The sequence below is a fragment of the Myripristis murdjan genome, chromosome 5, assembly GCF_902150065.1.
Source record: "Myripristis murdjan chromosome 5, fMyrMur1.1, whole genome shotgun sequence".
Classification (NCBI taxonomy): Eukaryota; Metazoa; Chordata; class Actinopteri; order Holocentriformes; family Holocentridae; genus Myripristis; species Myripristis murdjan.
This window is the reverse complement of record NC_043984.1, coordinates 37,730,691-37,754,739: the sequence shown is the minus strand read 5'-3', so window position 1 is coordinate 37,754,739 and position 24,049 is coordinate 37,730,691. Positions and strand designations below refer to the sequence as shown.

Here is a 24,049-nt window from a genome sequence, read left to right as displayed (position 1 = left end):
ATTCAAAGTTCCTTTCACTGGAACTAAGGGGCCAAGCCCAGCTCCTGAAAAACAACCCCACACCATAATTCCTCCTCCACCACATTTCACAGTCGGCACAATGCAGTCTGAAATGTACCGTTCTCCTGGCAACCTCCAAACCCAGACTCGTCCATCAGATTGCCAGATGGAAAAGCGTGATTCATCACTCCAGAGAACGCGTCTCCACTGCTCTAGAGGCCAGTGGCGGCGTGCTTTACACCATTGCATCCGACGCTTTGCATTGCACTTGGTGATGTGTGGCTTGGCTGCAGCTGCTCGGCCATGGAAACCCATTCCATGAAGCTCTCTGCGTACTGTACTTGGGCTAATCTGAAGGTCACATGAAGTTTGTAGCTCTGTAGCAATTGACTGTGCAGAAAGTCGGCGACCTCTTTGCACTATGCGCTTCAGCATCCGCTGACCCCTCTCCGTCACTTTACGTGGCCTACCACTTCGTGGCTGAGTTGCTGTTGTTCCCAAACGCTTCCATTTTGTTATAATAGAGCTGACAGTTGACTGTGGAATATTTAGGAGCGAGGAAATTTCACGACTGGATTTGTTGCACAGGTGGCATCCTATGACAGTTCCACGCTGGAATTCACTGAGCTCCTGAGAGCGGCCCATTCTTTCACAAATGTCTTGTTTCACAGTCTGCATGCCTGAGTGCTTGATTTTATACACCTGTGGCCAGGCCAAGTGATTAGGACACCTGATTCTGATCATTTGAATGGGTGAGCGAATACTTTTGGTAATATAGTGTATATGTATCTACAGGCTAACCCTGGTCACTGACCAACACACCTGCCCAGTCCTCCGCTGGTTCTCCTCGCAGCACAGGTGAATCTCTCTGTCCGTTATTTCTTCTGACTCTGGTCTGTTCCTGGTCTCTTTGACGCCTAACAGGCTCGTAATTATAAGGCTGTGCTCCGTCATATTCATAAGAATACACATTCACAGCCTCTTCAGTGTCACAACTAGCACTAAGATCCATTATATTCCTGTTGTTCAAATTGACCGCACTCCCTCTTCCTACGTCACTTCCGGTTTAGCTTTTTCAGATGTGGAAGTGAAATTCTCTCACAAAAACAACTCCAGAGGTCACTGTAATATATACACTACTCACAAAAAGTTAGGGATATTTGGCTTTTGGGTGAAATTTATGGAAAATGTAAAAAGTTCACGCTACAGTGATATTATATCATGAAAGTAGGGCATTTAAGTAGAAGCATGCACTGGTGATTTCCTCATCTCAAACAATTTCTTGAAACAAAAGCCAACAACAGTGGTGGATATACCACAACAAAAAATGTCAGTGTCAATAACTTGTCATGTGCCCTTGAGCATCAATTACAGCTTGACAGCGACGTCTCATGCTGTTCACAAGTCGACTTATTGTCTGCTGAGGCATGGCATCCCACTCTTCTTGAAGGGCGGCCCTCAGGACATTGAGGTTCTGGGGTACAGAGCTCCGAGCCTCTACACGGCGACTCAGCTGATCCCATAGGTTTTCTATGGGATTCAGGTCTGAGAAAGTGCAGGCCACTCCATCTGAGGTACCCCAGTCTCCAGCAGCCGTTCCCTAATGATACGACCTCGATGAGCTGGAGCATCAAACACCTGATGTGAATTTTGCCGTTAAGCTCCTTGTTAGAGAACAGCAACTTGTGCAAAAAGTACTGAAACACTGAACAGTTGGACATGTGCATTCAAAAGTTTACAGAAGGTCACATTAAGTTCACCTGTAAAGGTTAGAATGCATTTTAGGTTCATCCTGAAATTTCACCCAAAAGCCGAATATCCCTAACTTTTTGTGAGTAGTGTATATATATATATATACACACATATATATATATACAATGGACAATGTGGACAATGTTGGGAAAAAATGGGAAACAGACTTTGGTTCTTTATTTTCTGGAGGTTAATGCTCTGCTGAGTGGGAAAACTGTTTTCTTGCAGGGATAGTTGATCTTAAAAATGTTCTGGAGGCTAATATGCAGCAGGATTCTTATTTCTTTAACCAGTATCTAAATGCTAGTATTACTGAAGGGGAAGTTAAAAAGGCAACTGACAAATAATTATTATTTGTTATTATTGAGAATGGGCCTGATTGACAGCTCGCTGATGCAAATGTGAAAAAGGATCATTTGTCCTTCATTCCAGAGGCGAGTCGGCCTTAAGATTTGTCTTTTGTTCCTGCTGAGTTCTAACGCAGCTCAGAGTCTGATTTTATTCAGGCTGTCAAACTGATGTGTTGACGTGATTGAATTTTGGCGTCCGCTTTATTTTATTATAGCCTGTATAGCAGGCTATAATAAAAATGCAAACTTAACAAATGCAATGATGTTCTTGTGTTTAATTTTTACTTGCTTCCACGTTCTCTTAACCCCTGAGGGGTCACACCTGGAGGAATTCAGCTCTACCTGTCACACACGCAGCACATCTGTGCAGTGCAGTGAGTTCATAGGTTTCAGCGTCAGTGGATGTGGACTTGAGCCACTGATGTGTAATTTGTGCATTTATGCAGTCGGCAATTCGTTGCCAAGCATTCTGTCTTCTCTTCGCGGCAGCCACGGTGTTCGATTTAGTGTTTAAATGTGGTTTTTCCTCCTCATGCTTTTCCAGTATAACACACTGCTCCTCCGCCGTGAAACACGCTGTGCGTTTTTCCTTGTGGTTCATGTTTGTGATTGGTCTGCTCCCTCAGACTCCGCCCCTTATACGTGCGCGTTCACGGCTCTTGATGAGGAAAACTTGCCCTGCGTTCCAAATCGCGTACTTACACTTTTTACTTTTAGTATGTACGGCAGCTGCCCTTACAAAGAATGTAGTTTAGTATGAAATATGCATGCATATGCATACTATTGGGACACACTACATCCGTCCTCCCTGACCTTTGACCCTCTCGCTCACTTCCTCCTCCGTCCGTAGCTCCACATTTGAATGTTGTTGTCAAAATGGCGGTGCTGTTTCATACTGCGCTGTCCTCTGTCTGATTTCTGATCTGCTGTCTTCCTGTCGCTTCTGCTGTCACTGAGCCAGTTTTGTGAGATATGTGTGTTTTGTTGTCATCCGTATGTGGGCGTGGCCTGTACACGCAACTCAGTCAGTGCGACATAACTTCCGCTGCGCAAAGGATTTTGGGTCAGAATGGCCAGAGCAGCATGCTGACATGCAGACTGTGAAATCTGAGCGGATGTAGTAGAACATCCTGGCACTCTTGGCATACTGCATCTGACATACTGTGTATTGGGACACACTAAATCTTTTTTTTCCTACTAAATAGTATGATAGTGTGGGTATTGGAACGCAGGGCAGGATCGAGTGAGCGAGTTGATAACCAGCGTCTTCATACCGCTTATCCCTGATCACCATGATCTCCATTAGTGTATCCTGATAGGGCTGAGCAATCCAGCGAAAGCTAAGCTTGCTTCTTGATACAGGCCTCAGCTTCGTGATGCAGAAAATCCGGAGTTGAGCTTGAAGTTATCTCGCGAACCCCTTAATCCCGCTTCGTGATACAGGCCTCAGGAAAAGGGATTCAGTTTTTGAATAAAGTTTTAGGTGAGCTCCTAATTTTCAAATCCCTTCATTTCTGAGTATTTCTGTGACGTCACACCGCCACACCTCAGCTTCTGCTGGAACAGCAACACTGAGTTATGTGATGTGTTTGTTTGTTTGTTTGTTTGTTTGTTTGATTTTAATAAAAGGCTTTAACAAGAAGGCAGAGGAAATATAAGGCATGGCAGTCTACACCGACCTGACGTCATGTTTAGAGCTGTAAAGGTGAAGAACGTCATGCAGGTTTTGTCACGTCAGCTGATGAAAGAGAAAAACAAAAACCCGTTTTTAAACCAAAACGCCATAAATGATTCCTTTAGAACCAGAGACAGATGTAGTGTGATTAGTCCTTTATTCATTTTCATATCAAGAAATACATTTTTCTCTAGCTGCTAATTTCGCTCAGCGGTAATCTGAAACCGACCAGTGTGTTAGACAATACATCAACCCAAAATATACACAGGTTCAGAAGGTTTTATGAATAAATGATGAATAAAACAAAATAAAGTCGAGTCTAGTTACCAGTGTGCTTGTGTTTATATTTTTACGATGCATATCTCTACTATATACAATTATGACATTTTATTAAAATACTCTCTTATGTAGATAGTGAGTTGATTTGTTTTTTAAATGCCGTTAAAGATAAATAATTGATCATAATGTCTTAGCGTTATACCAATAAACGTTTATGTGGCTTCAGGAATCGACAAAAGTGAATGTTTCCTTTAACATCAGGTAGAAAATATGCAGGGAATTAAACTTTATAATCAAGTTTCAAATAGAAGTCCAGAAATAAAAACAAAAAAACCTGCTCTGATGTGTCTGTGCTTTGCTCAGGTCGTCTCGTCCTGAAGTGCCACCAGAAAGAATCAGGACTGACTGTGGTTTAGAAATGATGCAGGTCCACTTTAACGTCTGGGCCTTGTTTTCAGACTGCTGTGGAAACTCAGTGTGAAGCTTTCAAACTGGGCTTGGCTTAACATCTGAACACACAAACGTCTCCAAACGTCCTCAACACGACGCAGAGTTTCTCCAGAGAATGCAGGGAAAAAAAGAAAAAGAGAAAATGTTTTTACTCTCCTGTTTTCGTATGTTTTTTCTCCTCCATGTCCCATTCAGGCCTCCGTAGCTCCATGATGTGTTTGATGATGGAGAGAGAACAATCTGAGATGAGTGAGTGAGTGAATGAATGAATGAATGAATGGCCACGATGTGTTCATGTGCTCATGACTCAGCAGGAAAGCAGAGCGCCTGTCACCTCTGCCCCGCTCCGAGCAGGCAGGCGACCTGGCCTGTGTGTGTGTGTGTGTGTGTGTGTGTGAACTATAGATCTGCAGTTTCCATGTGACAGCAGCAACATGAGACTTCAGTCTGGACGGGGTTCAGGGGGGAAGTGCAGCTTTCCAGAATACTCCACCTCACGTAAACTCTTCATAGAAAGATATCTTTTAAAGTTAAAAAAAAAAAAAAACACGGAGCTAAATCAGTGTTTTACATGAAGTATAATTAATTTGTCTTTATATTGGTGATTTGTCCTCATGATAATCACCAGCTGGAGGTCACTGCTTAACTTTACCCGCCTGTTATTTACCACTCAGTTTGTCATCCACAAATACTTTAAAGGAAAACTCCAACATTTGGACAAAATCCCCTTTTTCCCGACGTCCCCAGACTGAGACATCCACTGGTTCAGTTCCTATGGGTAGCATTTCCTGTTAGCTTAGCATAAACACTTGAAGTCTATGGGAGTCTGGGAAAATCAGGAAGAGGGGATTTTCCTGGAGTATTCCTTTAACTGCATGTTTTTCATGTGATTAATGTAAAAGGCTGAACAAACCTTTGACAGCCGGTCAGTCACTGCTGCAGCACCTGGATGCACATTTTGAGTCTTTTCTGATATTTTACTGTTTGACCACCGAGCCTTTCAAAAGGCCATGCATGAAATATGACATGCCGTCTTCAGCTGAGCGGTGCACCATGTCAGTCATAGTGATAATAATGATAATAACACAGCTTTGCCAGTGTCGGTTGTTCTGATTGACAGCTCAGCGTGCACAGTTTGGCTCTCTCAGTCAAATGAACGTGGAGGATTTCGCCGTGCAGTGACAGAGAGTGTGAGAAGCGAGCTGACTCAGCAGTTCCCTCATCACACAGGGGAAGGCACCGGTAAAGATTAGATCGACCACAGCTCCATCTGGCCTGGGATTATCACACTCTGTGCCGGATTAACGCCGCAAATGGAGAATTATTACACCGAACACAGACGGTGGAACTCAAACCCTCCACTGAGACGGTCTGTTCACTTCAGAGCTTTTTAGCTTTGTGGACGGAAAATATTTAGTTTTGTCTGAGAGCTGCACCGTGCAAATGCTGAGCCTGTCGACAATCTTGAAAACTAACGAGATGTGGTGAGATAAAAACTGGTTTTCAGCCCTTTTCCTCCTCTTCTCCAGAAGATGTCGCTAAAATCCACTAAGCAAGTAAAGCTTAGTGGATTTCTAACGGGGTAAGAAACACGAGTGAGACACGCCTGTGGCTCTGATCCTGCAGGAATACAGGGCAGGAAGGTTTGTCCCAGTGTGGCCTCCGTACGGCTGTGACGGACACTTCAGGAGGAACAGAGAGGAGTCTGGTGGTCTAATCAAATCATGTCGTGCACATTTAAATCACAACAACTTCCAATTTGCTTTTCTGACGATTAAAGACGTGCAAACTGATTCTTTTAGCCGCCCGGTCCAGCCGTCAGGTCACTTTTCCGTCTGGACTGACACCTGTTATGCACCACGACCTCCATCACAGAAAAAGCTGAAAAAGCATCTGAACTTTTTTCCTGCAACTTCCCAACATCTGCAAACCTACATTTTAAAGTCGCCCTCCAGTCGTTTATTCGGCGCCTAAAAATAATCTCTGGTCATCAATATTATATATTTAGAAGTTTTTTTTTCCTTAAAAAAAAAAAAAAGCATCACTTTGTGCCTTAAATGTAACTCTAAGTCTTGCCCTCATTAAAAATGCACAGATCTATGAATATGCAAAAAGCAAGCAGGAGGAGTTGATCACATGAAGTTGGTTTCCAGTGTCACACAGAGACCAGTGACCTGGAGGAATCCTGCAGATCACATCTGTCACATCTGTCAGACACACAGCTGTAGGCACTGGTCGGCTCTTACAGAGAGCAGTGAAGTCCTGTGGAAAAAATCAACGCTTTTTATGTTTCGCAGCTGCACGAGTCTTTAATCTGTGCCGGTTGATGAGGAGCTGCTCCGCGCCGCTCCCCCGTCCCGCCAGCAGGCGGCGCCACTCGCTCCCGAAGCTCAAACAACACTCGGTCCCTGGCCGGGGTTCTCGGGGTGAAGCTGTAGTTTGTTGGCCGGCGGGGGAGGAGAAGGGGGGGTGGGGCGTCTCAACAGGACGTCAGTCTGCGCCACGCCGGGACCGCCGTGTCCGCTCACACACTCACAACCTCCGGGGCGGGTTCAGCCACTCGTCCCTACACCTCCTTCTCTCCTTTCCCGTGGAAAGACGTCCGCCTCAGGTTCTCCTTGACTTTGACAAACTCTGGAGCCTTCAGGGTTTCCTCCTCGTCTTTCTCCTGCTTCTTCTCCAGCTGCAGCGGAAACAGAGGAACACGTCAAGTTAAGCTCAGAGGCAGACAGAAACATGGAGCTGCTGGGTTTGGTGACATCACAAGCGGACAGCAGAGACAGATGGCTGTGCAATCCCACATACACTCCTGATCAAAATTTTAAGGCCAGTTATAAAATTGCAAGAATTCACATTTTGCACTGTTGGATCTTAAGAATTTTCTAAGTAGAGCTTCAAAATGCAAAAAGAAGAAATGGGAGTGAGACAAAAAAAAATCTGAGTAAGCAATTTATTGCAAACAACCATTAAACTGAAATAGGCTGTTCATCAGCTGATCAAAAGTTTAAGACCATATCTCAAAAAAAAAAAAAAAAACCTCCATAAAATAGAAATAAAATTTTCAAAAAAGGACTCAGTAATGAGTAGCGGCGCCATTCTTGGTAATCACCTCAAAAATTCGTTTCAGCATGCTTGATGCTAGTGTTTCCAGGAGGCTAGTGGGAATGTTGCTCCAGGTGGTGAAGAAGCTTCACGGAGGGCATCCACTGTCTGGAACTGGTGTCCATTTCTGTAAACTTCCCTTGCCATCCAATCCCAAATGTGCTCAGTTGGATTTAGATCAGGGGAACACGCAGGATGGTTCAAAAGAGTGATGTTCTTTCTCTGGAGGAAGTCCTTTGTCAGGCGAGCATTGTGAACTGCAGCGTTGTCCTGTTGAAAAACCCAGTCATGACCACACAGACGATGGCCTTCAGTCATGAGGGATGCCCCCTGCAACATCTCCACATAGCCAGCTGCTGTTTGACGCCTCTGCACAACCTGAAGCTCCATTGTTTCATTGAAGGAAAAAGCCCCCAGATCATGATGGCGCCCCCTCCACTGTGCCGTGTACAAAACATCTCAGGTGGGATCTCCTTGTCATGCCAGGAACGTGGGAAGCCATCAGGACCGTCAAGGTTACATTTTTTCTCATCAGAGAATAAAACTTTCTTCCACCTTTCAGTGTCCCATGTTTGATGCTCCAAACTCCAAACGGGCAATTTTGTGCCGCTGAAGGAGACGAGGCCTTTGAAGATGTTTTTTGTTCTTAAAACCCTTCTCTGGCAGATGCCGTCTGATGGTTATGGGACTGCAGTTGGCACCAGTGACGAGCTTCATTTGGGCCGAGGATCGTCCTCATTTTTGTGAAGATTTGGGCTTTTAAAGGCTGTGGTCTTAAACTTTTGATCAGCTGATGAACCTACTTAGAACCTTCTTAAGATCCAACAGTGCAAAATGTAAATTCTTGCCATTTTTCAACTGGTCTTAAAATTTTGATCAGGAGTGTATTTTCTAAGGAAATACAACAAAAGTCATCAACTGAGGGAAAAATTCAGTTTTGGTTAAATAAAATGCAGCAACTCCACCATAAAAAAGCTATTTTTCCAATAATTTTTTAGCATTATTTTTTCATAGGTCACAAAGTATGCCGGCTGTGCCACCTCCTCCAGCTTTTTGTGCCTCTTGAGCAGCTCCTGCTCCAGAGGAGAGATCTTCTTCCTGGCCTCGTCCTCCTGCTTCCTCTGTTTGATCAGCTGCTCTCTCTTCCGGGCCTCCAGCACTCTCTGCAGCTCCGGCTTCGTCTCCACGCCGACCCCGCCGCCCCTGCCGGCCACACACACACACACACACACACACACACACACAAACACACACACACACACAGGTACATGCATTAATCATCATGGATAACACAGAGTGAAAATGGACAGAACAAGGCGGCAAAACGAAAAAAAAAAAAACTGACCCGAGACAAAACAGCGGTTGGGCCTAGATCTCAAAATGTGTTGGTTAGATCACAAAGAAATCTGGAGGTTGAAACCTGGCAATTTTGGTGACCCTATCGCCTTCCCTCTGGCGCCACCAGCAGGCCCAGTATGGCCCCTGCCTTCAAAATAATGTGTTTACTTATGTGAAGCATGTATATGTTTTGTTATGTGTGTTTAATCCTCCTGTTACCTTCAAATTTACCAACATTTTTTTATCAGCTGGGACCAGTTTGATGAATTTGAATTTGATGATCATGATGAAAAAAATGTTGTGTCGTGTACACGACTGTCTTGTTGACAATCTAAATAGCCCTTTAATTTTAACTACAGGCGTGGTTCTGTTACTACAGGTGTGTTGTGTCAGGTGAGGGCTCAAAAGCAGAGGGAGTTTGTTTTTTTTTTTTAAGATTATAAATGTCATTTCTTATTCCTCAGTGTCCAAAACAACTAAAACAAATGTGTGTAAATTGTTGATGTTTCTTAGGCCTATTTGTTGTATTTAGCCAAAATAGCCTGGAACACTGACGGCTCCAAACTGTGGTGGAAAAGATGATGAGGCGCTGTGCTTCCTTTTCTCCACCTGAGGGCGCCGTCGCCACAGTGAACAGGCTCTCAGCTGTGACAGGATGCACCTGCGCACACATTAATGACCTTTCCCGGGCACATATTTCCACATATACATATGTTTTATTTCACTGAGTTACAACAGCCAGCTGCGACTGAGAGGGGAAAAGCGCCTCAGCCCGGCCTCAGCGCTCGGCTCGGCTCGGCTCGGCTCGGCTCGGCTCGGCTCGGCTGCTTACCGTGCAGCCGGGGAGGCGCGACAACAACTTTTTAATGAGCCGAGGCGAGGAGCGATGACTCAGGGAGACACCATTAGAGTCCTGTTGGTTAAATAGGCCGATATGGAGAGGAGGAGGAGGAGGAGGAGGAGGACACGGGAAAAAAACAACATGGTGGTAATTAATGATTCTGCCCCTGTCAGCTTCTTTGCAACTGTGCAAACAAAACTCCGTCACCAACACCTGCGACGGCTGCCACACACTCCTATAGGCGGGAGATGCAAGACAAAACACTCATTATTGTTCACACAGCTGATGAGTTATGTCGTGGTGAACACATTAACCCGCTGCCGCTGCTCAGTAGCTCCTGGGGTTGAGGGAGAGGCGTGTCGGGGTGCAGGGCTGACCCCTGGACTGCACCTGTTCACCCGAACCCCTCTGCCTCTCGCCCGTCGCCTCTGCTGCTCCTCTCTGACAATAAAAAGGCTTTTATTATGAAAAGGGAGGTGGCGAGATAGTGAGGCTGCTAAACTGGAAATGTGTTGATTCCAGCACTCCCACAGCCCCGCTGCAGGCGGCAGCTCTTACCAACACACTTCACACTGGAAAAAAAAAAAAAAAAAAAATCTGCATGTTACCAAGTCATTTAGTCACATATTCAGAAAATCAAGCAGAAATCATTTGGCTGCAGAGGCTTTGGTGCTCCTCGTCTCCGGAGGGCCTCCATCACAGGCTGAAGAGCTCCTTTGGTCACTTCATTACTGCATAAAACTTTTTTTTTTTTTTTTTTTTTTATTATTTGCTTGCTGTAGGTTTCATCCTGTATTTTTGCGTTGTTTCTGCTTTATTTGACAGTGACCGCAGAGAGAGACAGGACGACCTGCAGCACAGGGCCTGAGGTCAGATTTAAATTCACTGTGTCCTCTACCAGCTGAGCTACTGGGACATTTTTTTTTTAAATTAAACAGTGTATTAATGTTTGTTTAATGTGCTTGTTTTACTTTATCTTTCATTATTCAGTTGGCTTGCTCTATGTTTTGTACTTTGTATTCTACTGTCTGACTGACTGACTGACTGACTGACTGACTGACTGACTTGTCTCAGGATTTGATTTGTGGGAAGACGTGTAAACGTGCTGAGACGAGGCAGATCAGCCACCAGGATCAAGACACGACACTTCACATGAGCGCAGGGAACAGGTGGGATTATCTCATCCCTCGGGCAGATTATGGAGCTGGTTTGAACTGAGAGGCATGAAGAAGCAGCTTTCTGTTCCTCTGCACCAACACAGACAGACAGCATCTGCTGATAGTTTCAAGAAACAGCTTTATATTTCTTCTGTATTTCCTCTTTCTACTATTCTTTATTCCTTTTACATCATAGCACCGTTTTATCATTATCAATAGCAATGTTTTTATCCATATTGTATTTTTATCAATATTTTACTCATTTTAATCTTAATCTTTAACTTAGGTTTTGACTGTCTCATCGTTTCTGTTTTGCTTTCTACATTACGTTCCATGTGTCTTCTATTTTTTTTTTTTAATTCTTGTATTAGTGTTTGTCGCGTAGAGCCCTTTGTGTTGCACTTGAGGACATGAAAGGTGCTGTTTAAATAAAGTTTATTATAACTATTATTACTGAGGAGGAGAGTAAATGACTTGATGAGGTGGAGCTGGTTTAGAGCCGGTTTGCAGCGTAACTCTCCTCTTTTTTTTTTGCACAATAATAACCGACAGATTAGTCAATATTTACATTTCATGACACAAAGACTAGTGTAGGAACCTCAATGATGAAAACATTTAGTGGGTTTAAACTTTAACTTGAGGCCCAGATCATTTCTCAACTGGCTGTCGCTCCTGATTTGTACAAATATTGAAGAAAGTTGTGTGTGCTCGGTCATTTCTGAATGTGCTTTGCCATGAGCTCTGTGTGCGTGTGTGTGTGTGTGTGTGTGTGTGTGTGTGTGTGTGTGTGTGTGTGTGTGGGCGCTGCCGGGGCCTCAGTGTCCATAATGAATGCCGCGTTCCTCACACCTCAGATTACAGCAGGTTACAGAGATTAGCAGCTGTTCATCCTGCAGCCAAAGAGCCTTATTCCAACTGAAATGTGTTTTATTACATACAAACAAACAACATACAACAAAAAAATAAATCAGGTTATAGAAAAGATAATAAGTCAAGTAGAACGAACAGACTTAAATTGTGTTGAAGTTACGTGACTCAGTGGTGTTGAGGAGCTCATATGGATTTAACATGAACACATTTGTGTGTCATGTGCATGAAAAAGTCATGTGTTCACGCTAAATCAAAACAACTTTTTCATTTTGAGGAAACATAATCATCACATGTTCAACCAAAACAACTTGTTCATGTTCATTACACACACTGTGAGCCATTTGCTTCAACAAGTGATAATGAAGTAATTAATTACTATCAATAGAAGTGTGAATGTTTTTAAATCCAGGCTAAAAACATTTCTCTCCTCATGTGCTTTTGGCTGAGCTCTTTCAAAGTATTTTAGTATCTTAATTTATTAATATTATAAAGAAATTCATTATTTTTTGCTGCACTCCTATTTTATGTTCCATTCTAGTCTAGTTTTCTTTCTTTCTGCCTTTCTATTTCTCTGCACTTTTGTAATCTATTTATTAACTATAATGTTTTTAATTGTTATTTTTTTTTCTTCTGCAATTGCTTTCTTTTATTGCATGGATTTTCTTATTTTCTTTTAAATGTTTGTTTCTTTTCAATTGTTTGTTTTCACTTTTCTTGTTTTTATGTAAAGCACATTGAGTTGCTCTGTGTATGAAATGTGCTATAGAAATAAAATTGCCTTGTCTTGCCTGGCCTATGTATACTCAACATGAATAACTCTTTTTGGGTAAATATAACTTTAATATGTGCAGTTGAGGTACATATTTGTTTGTGTTAATCCAGCACATTTTTCCCCTCTGTGTTTTCACTGTTCAGCTGTTCAGTCTCAGCTCATCAGCTTCCCTCTGAATTTAATCTAATCTGGATGAATGATATTAACGCCAATACATTTGATACTATTTCACTGTGAATCACTGCAGGGCTGCAGTTCCTCCCTATGACCATAGGGTGGCGTCAAAGCTGCAGGATTTATTAATTATATTGGTTTGTCCCCATTTTTCAACATGATTATGATGTAAAACATACATCATAACAAGTCATTAGATGCCATTAAGATACACTGCAGACAAGGGGAAAAAAAAAAAAAAAATCTGTCAGTAGGATGAGATAATAGCCATTTATTAACATTTTGTTCCAGAATTTTCTTGAGTAGCTAAATTGGCATTTTCTTGACCTGAGTGGCAGATTTATAAAATTTTCCCAGAAAAAGAAAAATCATGAAACAAGTGAAACCGACCTGGAAACAAGTGGGATTATTATTATTATTTTATTATTATTATTATTTTGTACCGTCTTTGAAGAAAACTACAATCTAATGCCTGGATATGAGACTGAGGGACATTTTTTTCATTCCACTGGCAGATTTTTTTTCCTTGTTTGAAAAAAAAAAAAAAAAAAAAAAACAGGATGTAAACCTTGGTCATGACACTGAGTGACTTGTGGATGCAGATTTCCTGTCGAGCTGTGATTCAGAGGAAAAGTTTGCTGAGCGGCTGTCCGTCGTGACTTTTTTTTTTTTTTTTTTTTTTTGTCTTGTTATGTAAGAGCTGATGATGCTGATGAAACTGCACACGAGCGGAGGGGTGTTTTCTGCGAGCCTCCTCTCCGCTAACAGTCCGTCACCGGGCCGCAGAGAGGAGGGAGGCCTCGCCGGGCTCTTGAAGCGGCGCGGCCGGGCTGATGCCACGGCTCGGCTCGGCGAGGTGGGAGGCGGTTGCCTAGCAGCAGCCGCTCTGCCTGGGAGGAAGCAGGCCATTTAAATTTGTTGACGGGCGGAGAGAGAGAGAAAGAAAAGACGTCAGCGGGGAGGCTGAAGGCTACTTATTATCTGTCGCTTAAAAAAAAAAAAAAATCTGTCTGTCTGTCTGTCCATCTATATTTATATCCATATATAGGCTTATAAGGATAAAGATTTGCAGAGGCGTTGAAAAGTCTAATTCCACTACGGAGAAATGTTAATTTCCATTGTTTATCAATTGTTGACACTTGTTATTGAAGAACAGGTTATTAATAACCGATGCAAATCAATCTAAGCTGAAATGGGACTGGATCAGAGCTATAGGCTAGTAGTTTCAGATTCTTAGATTAATTTTATTTTATATAGGCCTATATTTTAAATATATAAAGATATAAATGTATATTTGAAAAAAAAAATACTATATTTTTATATTATAGTTTTGTATTTTTCATTTTTATTTTATTTTATTATTATTTTTTTTTTTTTTCATTTTTACTTTTTGTTTCCTCAGTGGGTTTGCTGGTCTCACTTGAGTTTTTCTTGTTTGAAAATGTTTAGTGTGAGTTGAGTTTTTGGAGTGTCAGTGCTGGTTTTGTTATTCTAATATGGCGGTGTGTGTGTGTGTGTGTGTCAGTGTTGGTATTCCAATCCAAAGCCAACATTTACATTTCGTTCTTTCTCTGACGTTCCTTTATAGCAACATGAAGGAACCCTGTAGAACCATGTGAGCCTGTGAGGGGTTCCTCTGCAATCCAAAGGGTTCTGCTGCAGAACAACCAGGTTCTGGTGCAGTAAGGAACTTTTTTTTGTGGTAACATTTCCATTTTAGCGGGTCATTTAGTCTCATGTCCAGAGGTCAAGTTTTGTGTTCCTTCCAGCAGGGTCGATAATCTGGCAGTGGGATGAGATAATCCCACTTGTCTCCAACACTCATCAACTTGTTTCCAGAACGTTCTTGAATCACGTGTCATTTCCCTGATCCCAGTGGCTGATCTGCCTTATTCTGCTTGTTTCTCCACATTTGTATTTATGTATGATGACAAACTAAATCACATCCAGACACACACACACACACACACACACACACACACACAGACTTTGGTACCGTTTGTAGCTCATGAGCAGCTCTCGGTGGAGGTCCTGGTGGCTTTTGGAGGCTTTGACCGGATTAACCAGTTTTTTGGGTTTGATGAGGTCATCGTCCTCCTCTCCCTCCATGTAATCCGGCGGGGGGACATGGCTGGACACGGGGGCCGGGCTCCTCGGCGGGCTCCTGTGGGCCGCCTCGGGACGGTGCTGCTGCAGGTCTGCATACGCCGACGCTGCAAGACAACAGGAAGCAGACGATGAAACCCACACAGATTATTAATCCAAACTGCAGAGTGGGGCTGCAAATGAAAAGAGATCAGTTCATCCATCCATCACTAACAGTATTAACAGTCTTACATCTCCACTGAGCCCGAGACCAGTTTCCCCATGAGGAGCCAGTTGGCCAGTTAGCCCTGGGAGCAGATTTGGGTATGGAGGGCAGGGACTCTCATCAATATTTTTTTTTTTTTTTTACAGTCTCAACCGTTTTTGTCATTTTAAAGAAACACTCCAACATTTTGGTCAAAATCCCCCTTTTTCCTGTCAGACTGAGACCAGATGCTGAGACGTTGCAGCAGCTCTGAAGCTGACTGATTTACACAGCATGAGGTTTATTTGTTCGCCTTGACGGAGCTAGGCTAACAACTTCCATAGACTTCAAGTCATTATGCTAAGCTAACAGGAAATGCTACCCATAGGCACTGAACCAGTGGACGTACACAGCGGAGTGAGAATTTTATGCATCTATGGATTCCATCTTTTGACTTTAGTTTTTAATTGCGTGACAAAACTGTACCGGACAGACGCCTGAGTTGTCAGCTGTTGTGGTCTGGGCAGGTCTGGGGAATTCACATCTCCCAGCAGGGGGCGCACTGATCGTCTATCATCTGTTGCATGACATGAGGCCTTCCATCCCTGTTTTTATCTCCATGCTTTGTCTGTTAACACGTGAAGGAGTCGGTGCAAGTCATTTCTGTGTTGTAAAGCACTTTGTCTGCAGAAAGTGTGATTTTATTTTTTAAATCAGGTGGACATGGAGTTGGTTTTTAAGCGTCAGGAGGAGATCGGGAGCGGTTCAGAGCAGCGGCTCCTTCTCTGTCTCCCTCTCGGCGACTCTTCGGCTGTTTGTCTTCAGAAAGGCCAGATTAAGAGGCATCTGATCCCGGCCCTCAGTTATTCTGGGGAGAAAGAGATCCGGTGTCATACGCAGGCAGGCCAGTCCAGACACAATGACCCCTTTCTCAAGTGCAACCAGAGACCATATCCACTGCTGCTTAATATTTCAGAAAAATGAAATGAGCTCTCGTCGTTTTTTTTTTTCAATCAGAGAAGGCCTCGATGTTTACAACCGGCTCGGAGCACGACACGGGAACGACATGCCAGCTACAACAAGACGGAAGATCTAATCCAACATGTGTACAAAAATAAAAAGTTCAGATTGAGCTCTTAAAGCCGCTGACAGAGGACAGAGAGAGGGGAGTGACTGGTCAAGCTCGTAACGCGAGGGGTTAAAACATGTGGAAATCAAAGCCTTGCATTAAACATGTTATGAAAAGGCAGGAGGTCGGTTTGCTCTTAGTGTTTGTGAGCAAATAAAGTGAGACAGACTCATAATGGAGCTGTTCACTGAGGTGTGGTGGAGAGGAACGGTGCAAAATACCTCAAGAGGTGGAACAACGAAGTGCATGAACCAAGACGCCACTTTTTTTTTTATCATCTGGATGAGGATTACAGCTCTGATCAGCAGTTTGGCTCTTACTTCAGGAGGCAGGTGAACATTTGCTAAGAGCTGTCACTGAGAAATTCATGAAAAGGGACACAGGGTGAAATAAAGAAGAGAGAAGAAAAGAGAGAAATAAAGATAAACTGATGCAGATGCAGAGGTACAGTTTTCATTAATAATCCAGATTTTTTTAGAGGGAGCTGGAGGGACTGCTGTTTCTAAAGCGGCTTACAGCAGATTAACTCATCATGGACGAGTTATGATGTGAATTAACACGCACATGGCAACCAGTTACATTTAGGCGTCGGGTTTCTGTAAAGGAGTGGAAACAGCGCTAAAATATGGAAAACTTTTATTGAAATGTGAAGTGCTAGCAGACCCCGAGGCTGCGGGGGGATGCTCTTGTTTTTTCTTGGGACGGTTCCTCACTGGGTGGGACGAGCTGGAGGTGTCTGCAGAGCTGCTCCACCCACAGGAAAGAACATAATATACACGTCTTGGAAATTAAAAAACAAAAACAAAGGCTGGAGCCAGGCTAACGACTCCCATAGACTTCCAGTCTCTATGCTAAGCTAACAGGAAATGCTACCCCGTAGGAACTGAACCACTGGACGTCCAGAGGTGGAGATGGTGTCCAACATCTGGTCTCAGTCTGGGGACATCAGGAAAAGGGGGATTTAGCCCGAAACGTTGCTGCGCTCCTTTAAGGCGTCCTGTGGTTTTCTATTGATTGGAGGCAGGACGTGCAGCTTATTGACGAGTCCAGTGCAGGTGATCTGGTTACAAACACACTCTCTGATAAGCGGGAAGCTGTAATCACATTGTCAGCGCTTTCAGGCCGAGGCTGGCCGGCTGAGTCTTTCTTCTCGTACGGCTGCAAAGCAAAATGTGATCGTGTTAGAGAAGCCAAACGTCTTTTCTTTCATTTGATTCGTTCACTCTGAGAGGAAAAACTACAGGCTGCAGTGCATTTACTGACGTTAGCCAGTCAGAGGAGCACGAGGTGTGTATCGACAGATCTGACTCATCTAATGTTGCACAGGCTAAAAGCTTCCTGGGCACATGAGCCACTGGCCCCGGACCCCCCGACCCCCAGGGGCCCCCGGGAGCCACCAGGGCACCACGGCTCCTGACCGTCCATTGTCTGGTTATTTTCAGGTTATTTTTAAATCTTAAATGGAAAGCAGAAATCCTCTGTGTGTTTTGGTGTCAGTTTCTCTTCAGTCGCTTTAAAATTCAGGGATTTTTAAGACGAAATGATTTGCTAAGATGGAAGTTTATTTTGCAGTGTAGCAGCCAATAAGGAGGAATTGACTGTTAAGATTGTTTAGCCAAGAAGAGTCAATAAAGTTCTGCTCCGATACGAATTCTCAGTTCATTTTTCCGTGCACTGCGATCAAAAGTGTTTTCCTCGTTATAACTAGGGAAAGTTGTTAGAGTTCAGATTCACAGAGGCCGTCTCGTTCCGTCTGCGTTGTGGTTTAATTCAGGGTGAGGAAGGTTGGGATTAGAGTCGTGTAATCTGGCCCTGGAAGCATCGTAAAGTGACACTGCAAATCTACAGTTTGAGACTTAATCTGATTTTATGCCATTTCTGCACTTTGTCAAATTCAGAGCAAATTGCCTGCCCACTAGAACAGAGTCAGTCTGATAGGACTAAATGTTTTATTTCATTTTATTTATGACTTATTAAGCCAGGAAGCCAAGACCTCCTCCTGCAGGGAATCCCGGGCGACATGGCGGCACAGCTGGTTTCATATAAAAAAATATTTCACATGATAGAACACAAAGAACCCAGAACAGCAACGCAGGGCGGCTGAACTGAACCAAAGCCAGTCCATCTCAGGACGAGGGAAAGACAGCAGCACGTCTCCTTCACAGCACTTTGTGACAGACCTTCACAAATGTAACGCGCAAATCAAATTCATTGATTTCATATGTCATTTCAGTCTCTGAAATGGACTCTATAAGGGAAGAAAATCTTGCTGCATCGAGGCTGCCAGTGATTTCAACAAAGTTAAAGTTTTGCGTTTGAGTTTTCGGGGTGTACTTCACCAATCACACAAGGTCCAGGTTTTTTTTTCCCCACTGGGGCTGGCATATACAATTTAATTCTCACTCTCTCTCTCTCTGTGGTGCAGGGGTGGATCTAACAGGGTGGCCTGGGTTGGCAGCTGCCACCCTAAAAACAGGCCTTGCCCCCCCCCCCCCAGCTGCCACCTCAGTTTGGACAATCGAACAGAAAAAAATGTAAATGTTGTCGCTGGTCAGAAATTTACAGACTGAAACTCTGCTGTCGGAGTGCCAGCGAACGTGTCATGAGAGGAGCCAGCGGCGGGTTCCTCTCATGTTCCTGTCAGAAAGAGAAGCACTGATCCAACCAGAACAAGACCAGCTTACATGTCCATTAATGCATTATAACATGAATATATATTTGTTTACTTTTCAGCTCTGAAGAAATCAGAAAATTGACAGTCGAGTCCAGCTGGAGGCTCTGGACTCAAACGCTTTGGGCAAAAGTCAGGATTCATTTCTTCCTTCCTTTCTTTCTTTCTGTCTGTCTGTCTGTCTGCCATCTTGTCAAATGTCCATGCCACCCTTTAGCCCCCCATGAATATTTCTGTAGATCGGCCCCTGCTGTGTGAAACTTTCCACTCATGAAATCGCCACCGATTCTCTGTCAAGTCAGTCTAAATGTTTTTTAAAAAGAGAGGACAAAGACGAGGACTGAGGCAGGACGATGCTGTGCGCTGCGGTCAGAGGTCAGAGGTCAAAATACACTGATGGCACACAAGCTGCTCAGGCACTCATAAACACACACACTCACACACACACACACACACACACCCTGATAACTGTTCAAACATGGCCAGCGGGTGCAGTTTATTTGACCGGATCAGGATCGAGCCGTCCAGCCTGAGAGGTTGAAGTCTGCATGCTGTTTTTTTTTTTCTTTCTTCCTGCTTGGACAAACACAGAGAGCAGATATCGCCGCGCAAAACCAACAAGAGAGAGATGTCGCAAACGAGTTTCAGACCTGAGTCACCTCTGACAACACGGCAGCCACTGATCCGTTTAAAGTCTGTCCTTTTCTTTCTTTCTTTCTTTCAAGAAAACAACTTTTTAGCCGTAACTCCTGACCAACCCGAGAGCTTTTATTAACACTCTAGCACACTTGAATAAATCACTGGGCGAATAATCCTGTGTGTCATGTAATCTATACCAGAATTTACTGATTAACATGCATGAGATTAACTGATATAATTCAGTTGCAAGATGACAGAGTAACTAAAGGTTATTTGGTGCAAAAGCCAGGTTAGTCGAAGGCTTTTTGCAGCAGTGTGGTTTCAAATCTGCACGGCTCCTGCAGAAACAAACCGTCTCTGTGTGTCTGTCGGCAGCAGGAAGAGTGTGAAGGCTCGCTGCAATGTGAGTTTCTTCTTCTCCACCAGCTCCTACACAAACCCGGCCTCACTGCCAACTGTGATTTCACTTTCTCTGAAAGCTTTTCCTTTGTCAGTCTCATCCCACGCTCACCTCCTGCATGACAATGTTAAGCTCTTTCATTAACCCCGTGCTGTCAGCGGCACCTCGTCTGGTCCACTTGAAGGGATAAGCAGCAGATGAAGCATATGATTTCTGCTTCTGATGTAAATAGCATGCAATTTATTGCCAGCACCAAGTATCCCACTAATAAACACAGCAAAAAAAAAAAAAAAAAAAGACTCATATTCAGCCTAAAAATCTTGTTTATCTCCAGACAAGGTCAAAAATCCACCAGTGGGATGAGATAATTCCACTTGTTTCCAGTGCAGTCTCACTGGTTTCAGGATTTTTTTTCTCTGGTATAAATGTATTAGAAGTATAAATATGCAGAAACCAGGCAGAATAAGGCAGATCAGGATCAAGAAACTGACACTTGGTTTGAGAAAATTACATAAACCAGTTGATTTGCATTGGAAACAGAATCAGAATCAAAAACACTTGAAAATGAGTCAGCTGCAGCTGTCCAGATTCTCGAGAGAAGAATGAATTCATAAGAAATAGAGAAAGAAATCAGCAATAGAAAAACATTTGGCTCAGATGTTTGCGTGCACTACGTGTGAAGTTGTACCAAAACTATGTGCATTCAGTCTAAATATGTGCATTAATGCCACAAAATATGAACGACAGTCAATACAGAGCTAAAAAACACATACAGATGGATCCTGCACTGCTGAAACAAGTGGGATCATCTCATCCCACCTGCAGAGTTTTTTCAGTTTTTTAAGAAAAGCGAGATTTGCAGCCCTCGGAGGGTGAAGGACTTGTTACAGAGGGTGTTTGTGTTGCAGTGTGTGTGTGTGTGTGTATGTGTGTGTGTGTGTGTGTGTGTGTGAGAGAGAGTATTTTGGCGATAGCATGCCGAGCTGAAGTTGCTAAACTCTGCCTGTCTTACCGGACTTGACTATCCCGTCCCTGGCGGCGGCCGGCGGCTGGGGCCGCTGCAGGCTGAGTCTCTGAGCCATCTGCAGCTCCTCCGGGCGGCACACAGCTACATGTCCCCGCCACACACTGCCATGCCTCCCAGCACACAGCCAGTGTGTGTGTGTGTGTGTGTGTGTGTGTCACGTGATCCCTCCTGAGTGTCTCACCGCCTCCCTGCCTCCTCCTCCTCCTCCTCCTCCTCCTCCTCCTCCTCGCTCTTTAGAATCCAGCCCTGCTGCTGCTTTGCTCGATCTCGATCTCTCCGTCTAACCTGCCCCCCCAACCCCACCCCCTCCCACATCCCCCGTCTCTGCTCAGTTTCACTTTAAAGCTGCTTGGAAGAGAAAAGGCTGAAGTGAAAACAGCAAAAGGTTCAGTTTTGTCCGATCAGCCCTGCAGGAACTCTGTGAGACCCAGGACCCCGAGCCGGGCCGAGGTTCTGGATTTCACATCATGTGGGTCTGAAATACACGTCTTGGAATTTAAAAAAAAAAAAAAAAAGAAAAAAGAAAAAAGAAAAACAAAACAAACTGGAGTGGTTTGAGAAGTTCATTAGTGGTGGATCTTCCTCCACCTTCAGCGGTGTGAGGATCACTGCAACAGACGGAAGGAGAAATGTGTTCAGAGGCTACAGCGCCACCATCTGACTGCTCCTCAAACCAACCAAAGTTTTGCTCTGTTATTTTTTAAAAATTTATTCACATTATTTATTTTTACTATAGGTGAAAATGCACAAATGATCATATGATGACATATTTGTTTGTGGGTATATGGTTTAAAAATTGTAATTTGGATAAATTGTATGGACGTCAGCTGATACAGTATTACTGAGTAGTGGAGAAGACGTAGGATTTAAATAAGCAGACGCTTCTTTCTACTCCTTTTTGGACATGCTTTGTTGTTTCGACTATTCTGTATTGCTTTTGCATTGTGTTTTTTTTTTTTTCAAATGTTCAAAATAAAGCCTTCATTCATTCATTCATTCATTCATTCATTCAAAGTTTTTTTTTTTTTTTTTTAATAATAATCCCAAGGCATGTATTTCAGATCCACATGATCCACTGTGTAACTTGGACAGCTTCAGAGCTGCTGGAAGGTTTATTTTTTCACTTTGACGGAGCCAGGCTAATGACTCCCATAGACTTCAAGTCTTTATGCTAAGCTAACAGGAAATGCTACCCATAGGAACTGAACCACTGGACGTCCAGAGGTGAAGATGGTGTCCAACATCTGGTCTCAGTCTGGGGACGTTAGGAAAAGTGGATTTTGCCAAAACGTTGGAATATTCCTTCAACACTGAATATACATGTATAATAAATGGCCGGATATTCACAGTTATTAATGAGAGGTACACTAATTGTCATTTTGCACCTTAAAGTGGCATTTCACAGATTAAATCCAGTGCAGAGTGATGTGCTGTGGTACAGTGGACCCGGCTGGCTCGCCATAATCTACTGGCTGTGGACTGCTGCCACTCTCAGCGCTGAATCAGAGCTGGCACACAGAAACACTGGTAATTTATGGTTAATATGACCGATAATCCTGTGGGAGTAGACGCCCGATTAATCTTGCCAGCTAGAGGAGTCACGACACTGGAGTGGGAGCTGGGTGAAAGAGGTCATGCAGGAAGTTGACGGTAACAGATCATTTAATATTTTCATATTTATCCATGTTCGCTTTTTCCTTACAGCAAATAAAAATTCTGCCAGCGAGTCTGACACAGCTGCACCTCACTGTTTCTGTAGATTTCTACATAATTAATTGTAACAGGATCTCTAAAAAACTCTACCACTCAACAAGCTGGACTGAACTGAGCAAATGTGACAGTGAAGTTTTAATAACCAAGTCTGAAAACAAAGACCACGCCTCGAAAACATCCACTCTCCAAACGAAAGTATTTAGGCAACAACTCTTCCTCTCACCGCTCCGTCCATCCTCAACCCTGATTCTTCCCCTCATCCCTTTTGGACAAGCCAAAAATCTTCATCTTCCACTGTATAAAACATCCCGTGGTCAATTTTCTATTAAATATCGTGGTGTTACTATGTGGAATAACTATGTACATTCTTCTTTGTCATTGTCTGGATACAAAAAGAAACTTAAAAATGGTCTTTTGTTGAAGTTTCTTGATTTAGAAAAATAGAACCACTCTATATTATTTTTTCTTTTTTTAATGTACAACTTATTGTCTATTTGAATTTATGAATTATGATTTTACTTTTTTTTCCTTCTTTTCTTTTTACATGATATTTTCAACTTAAACATTTAATATGTAGTTGTGATTTTTGTATTGTGTGTATCTTAACATTAGTATATTTCTTGGGTGTAGTTTTCATATAAGCCTCTATAGGTTTCTGACCACACCTCACACTTATTTTTTTTCTTGCTTTATGTTGTTGTATTTTTTTATGTGATTCCCTGCCTTTCTCTTTGTATTTGTACATGTGTGAAACAAATAAATGAAATAAATGAAATGAAAATCCCTCCATCCCCAGGTCAGTATGAGCATACAGTGACTCGCTCAGATGGAGACTTTTTACACAGGACAGGTGTGTTGAAACAGCTCTGACAGTAAAAATGCGGTTAAAAAAGATTAATAAAAAAAAAAAAAAAAAAAAAAAAAAACAGAATAAAAGCAGAGTAGAGGTCTGAGCCTGGCTGCTGGTTCCTGGACTGGACTGGACTGGACTGGACTGGACTGTAACCAGACCGGAGGCCGGCTGACCTTTCCAAGCCGGGCGGAAGCAGCTCTGTCGCGGCGGCTCACGCTTCAGCGACCGAGACAAGCCGCAATTACGCACTCGTACACACGGAGACGAGAGCGATAAGGTCGAGGATAATTACTCAAGAGTCAGGCTCGGCCTCGGCTGCCCGCGGAGCCTCATTGTTCCCCGAGAGGGACGGTAACCTGAGAGGGCCAAACTTACCTCTGCCGTTTGGGTGCTTTCCATTTTTCACACACTGCTGCTTGGGCGGCGGCTCGTGGTCGATGCTGTAGGCCTTCTGCAGGAAGACACAGAGACACAGAGACAGAATGAATGCATCTTGGTTTAACACCGGTGTCAGCTGCACCTTTCCTGTAGCGCCACCCACAGGCGAAAATGTCAAACCTGATTTTG

At 43.5% G+C, this 24,049-nt stretch overlaps 1 protein-coding gene across 1 annotated transcript in view; it reads right to left on the bottom strand.

The window, feature by feature from the left end:
- Positions 1-3,897: 3,897 nt before the first annotated feature.
- Positions 3,898-24,049, bottom strand: part of LOC115359903 (protein FAM107B) — a 33,556-nt gene continuing 13,404 nt past the window's right edge. The window contains exons 2-5 of the mRNA XM_030052595.1: positions 23,858-23,933; positions 14,757-14,973; positions 8,649-8,811; positions 3,898-7,189 (exon numbers count right to left, since the gene is read on the bottom strand). Of these exons, the coding sequence (XP_029908455.1) occupies positions 7,073-7,189; positions 8,649-8,811; positions 14,757-14,973; positions 23,858-23,933 (573 nt within the window). The 3' untranslated portion in view covers positions 3,898-7,072. The remainder of the gene's footprint in view (positions 7,190-8,648; positions 8,812-14,756; positions 14,974-23,857; positions 23,934-24,049) is intronic.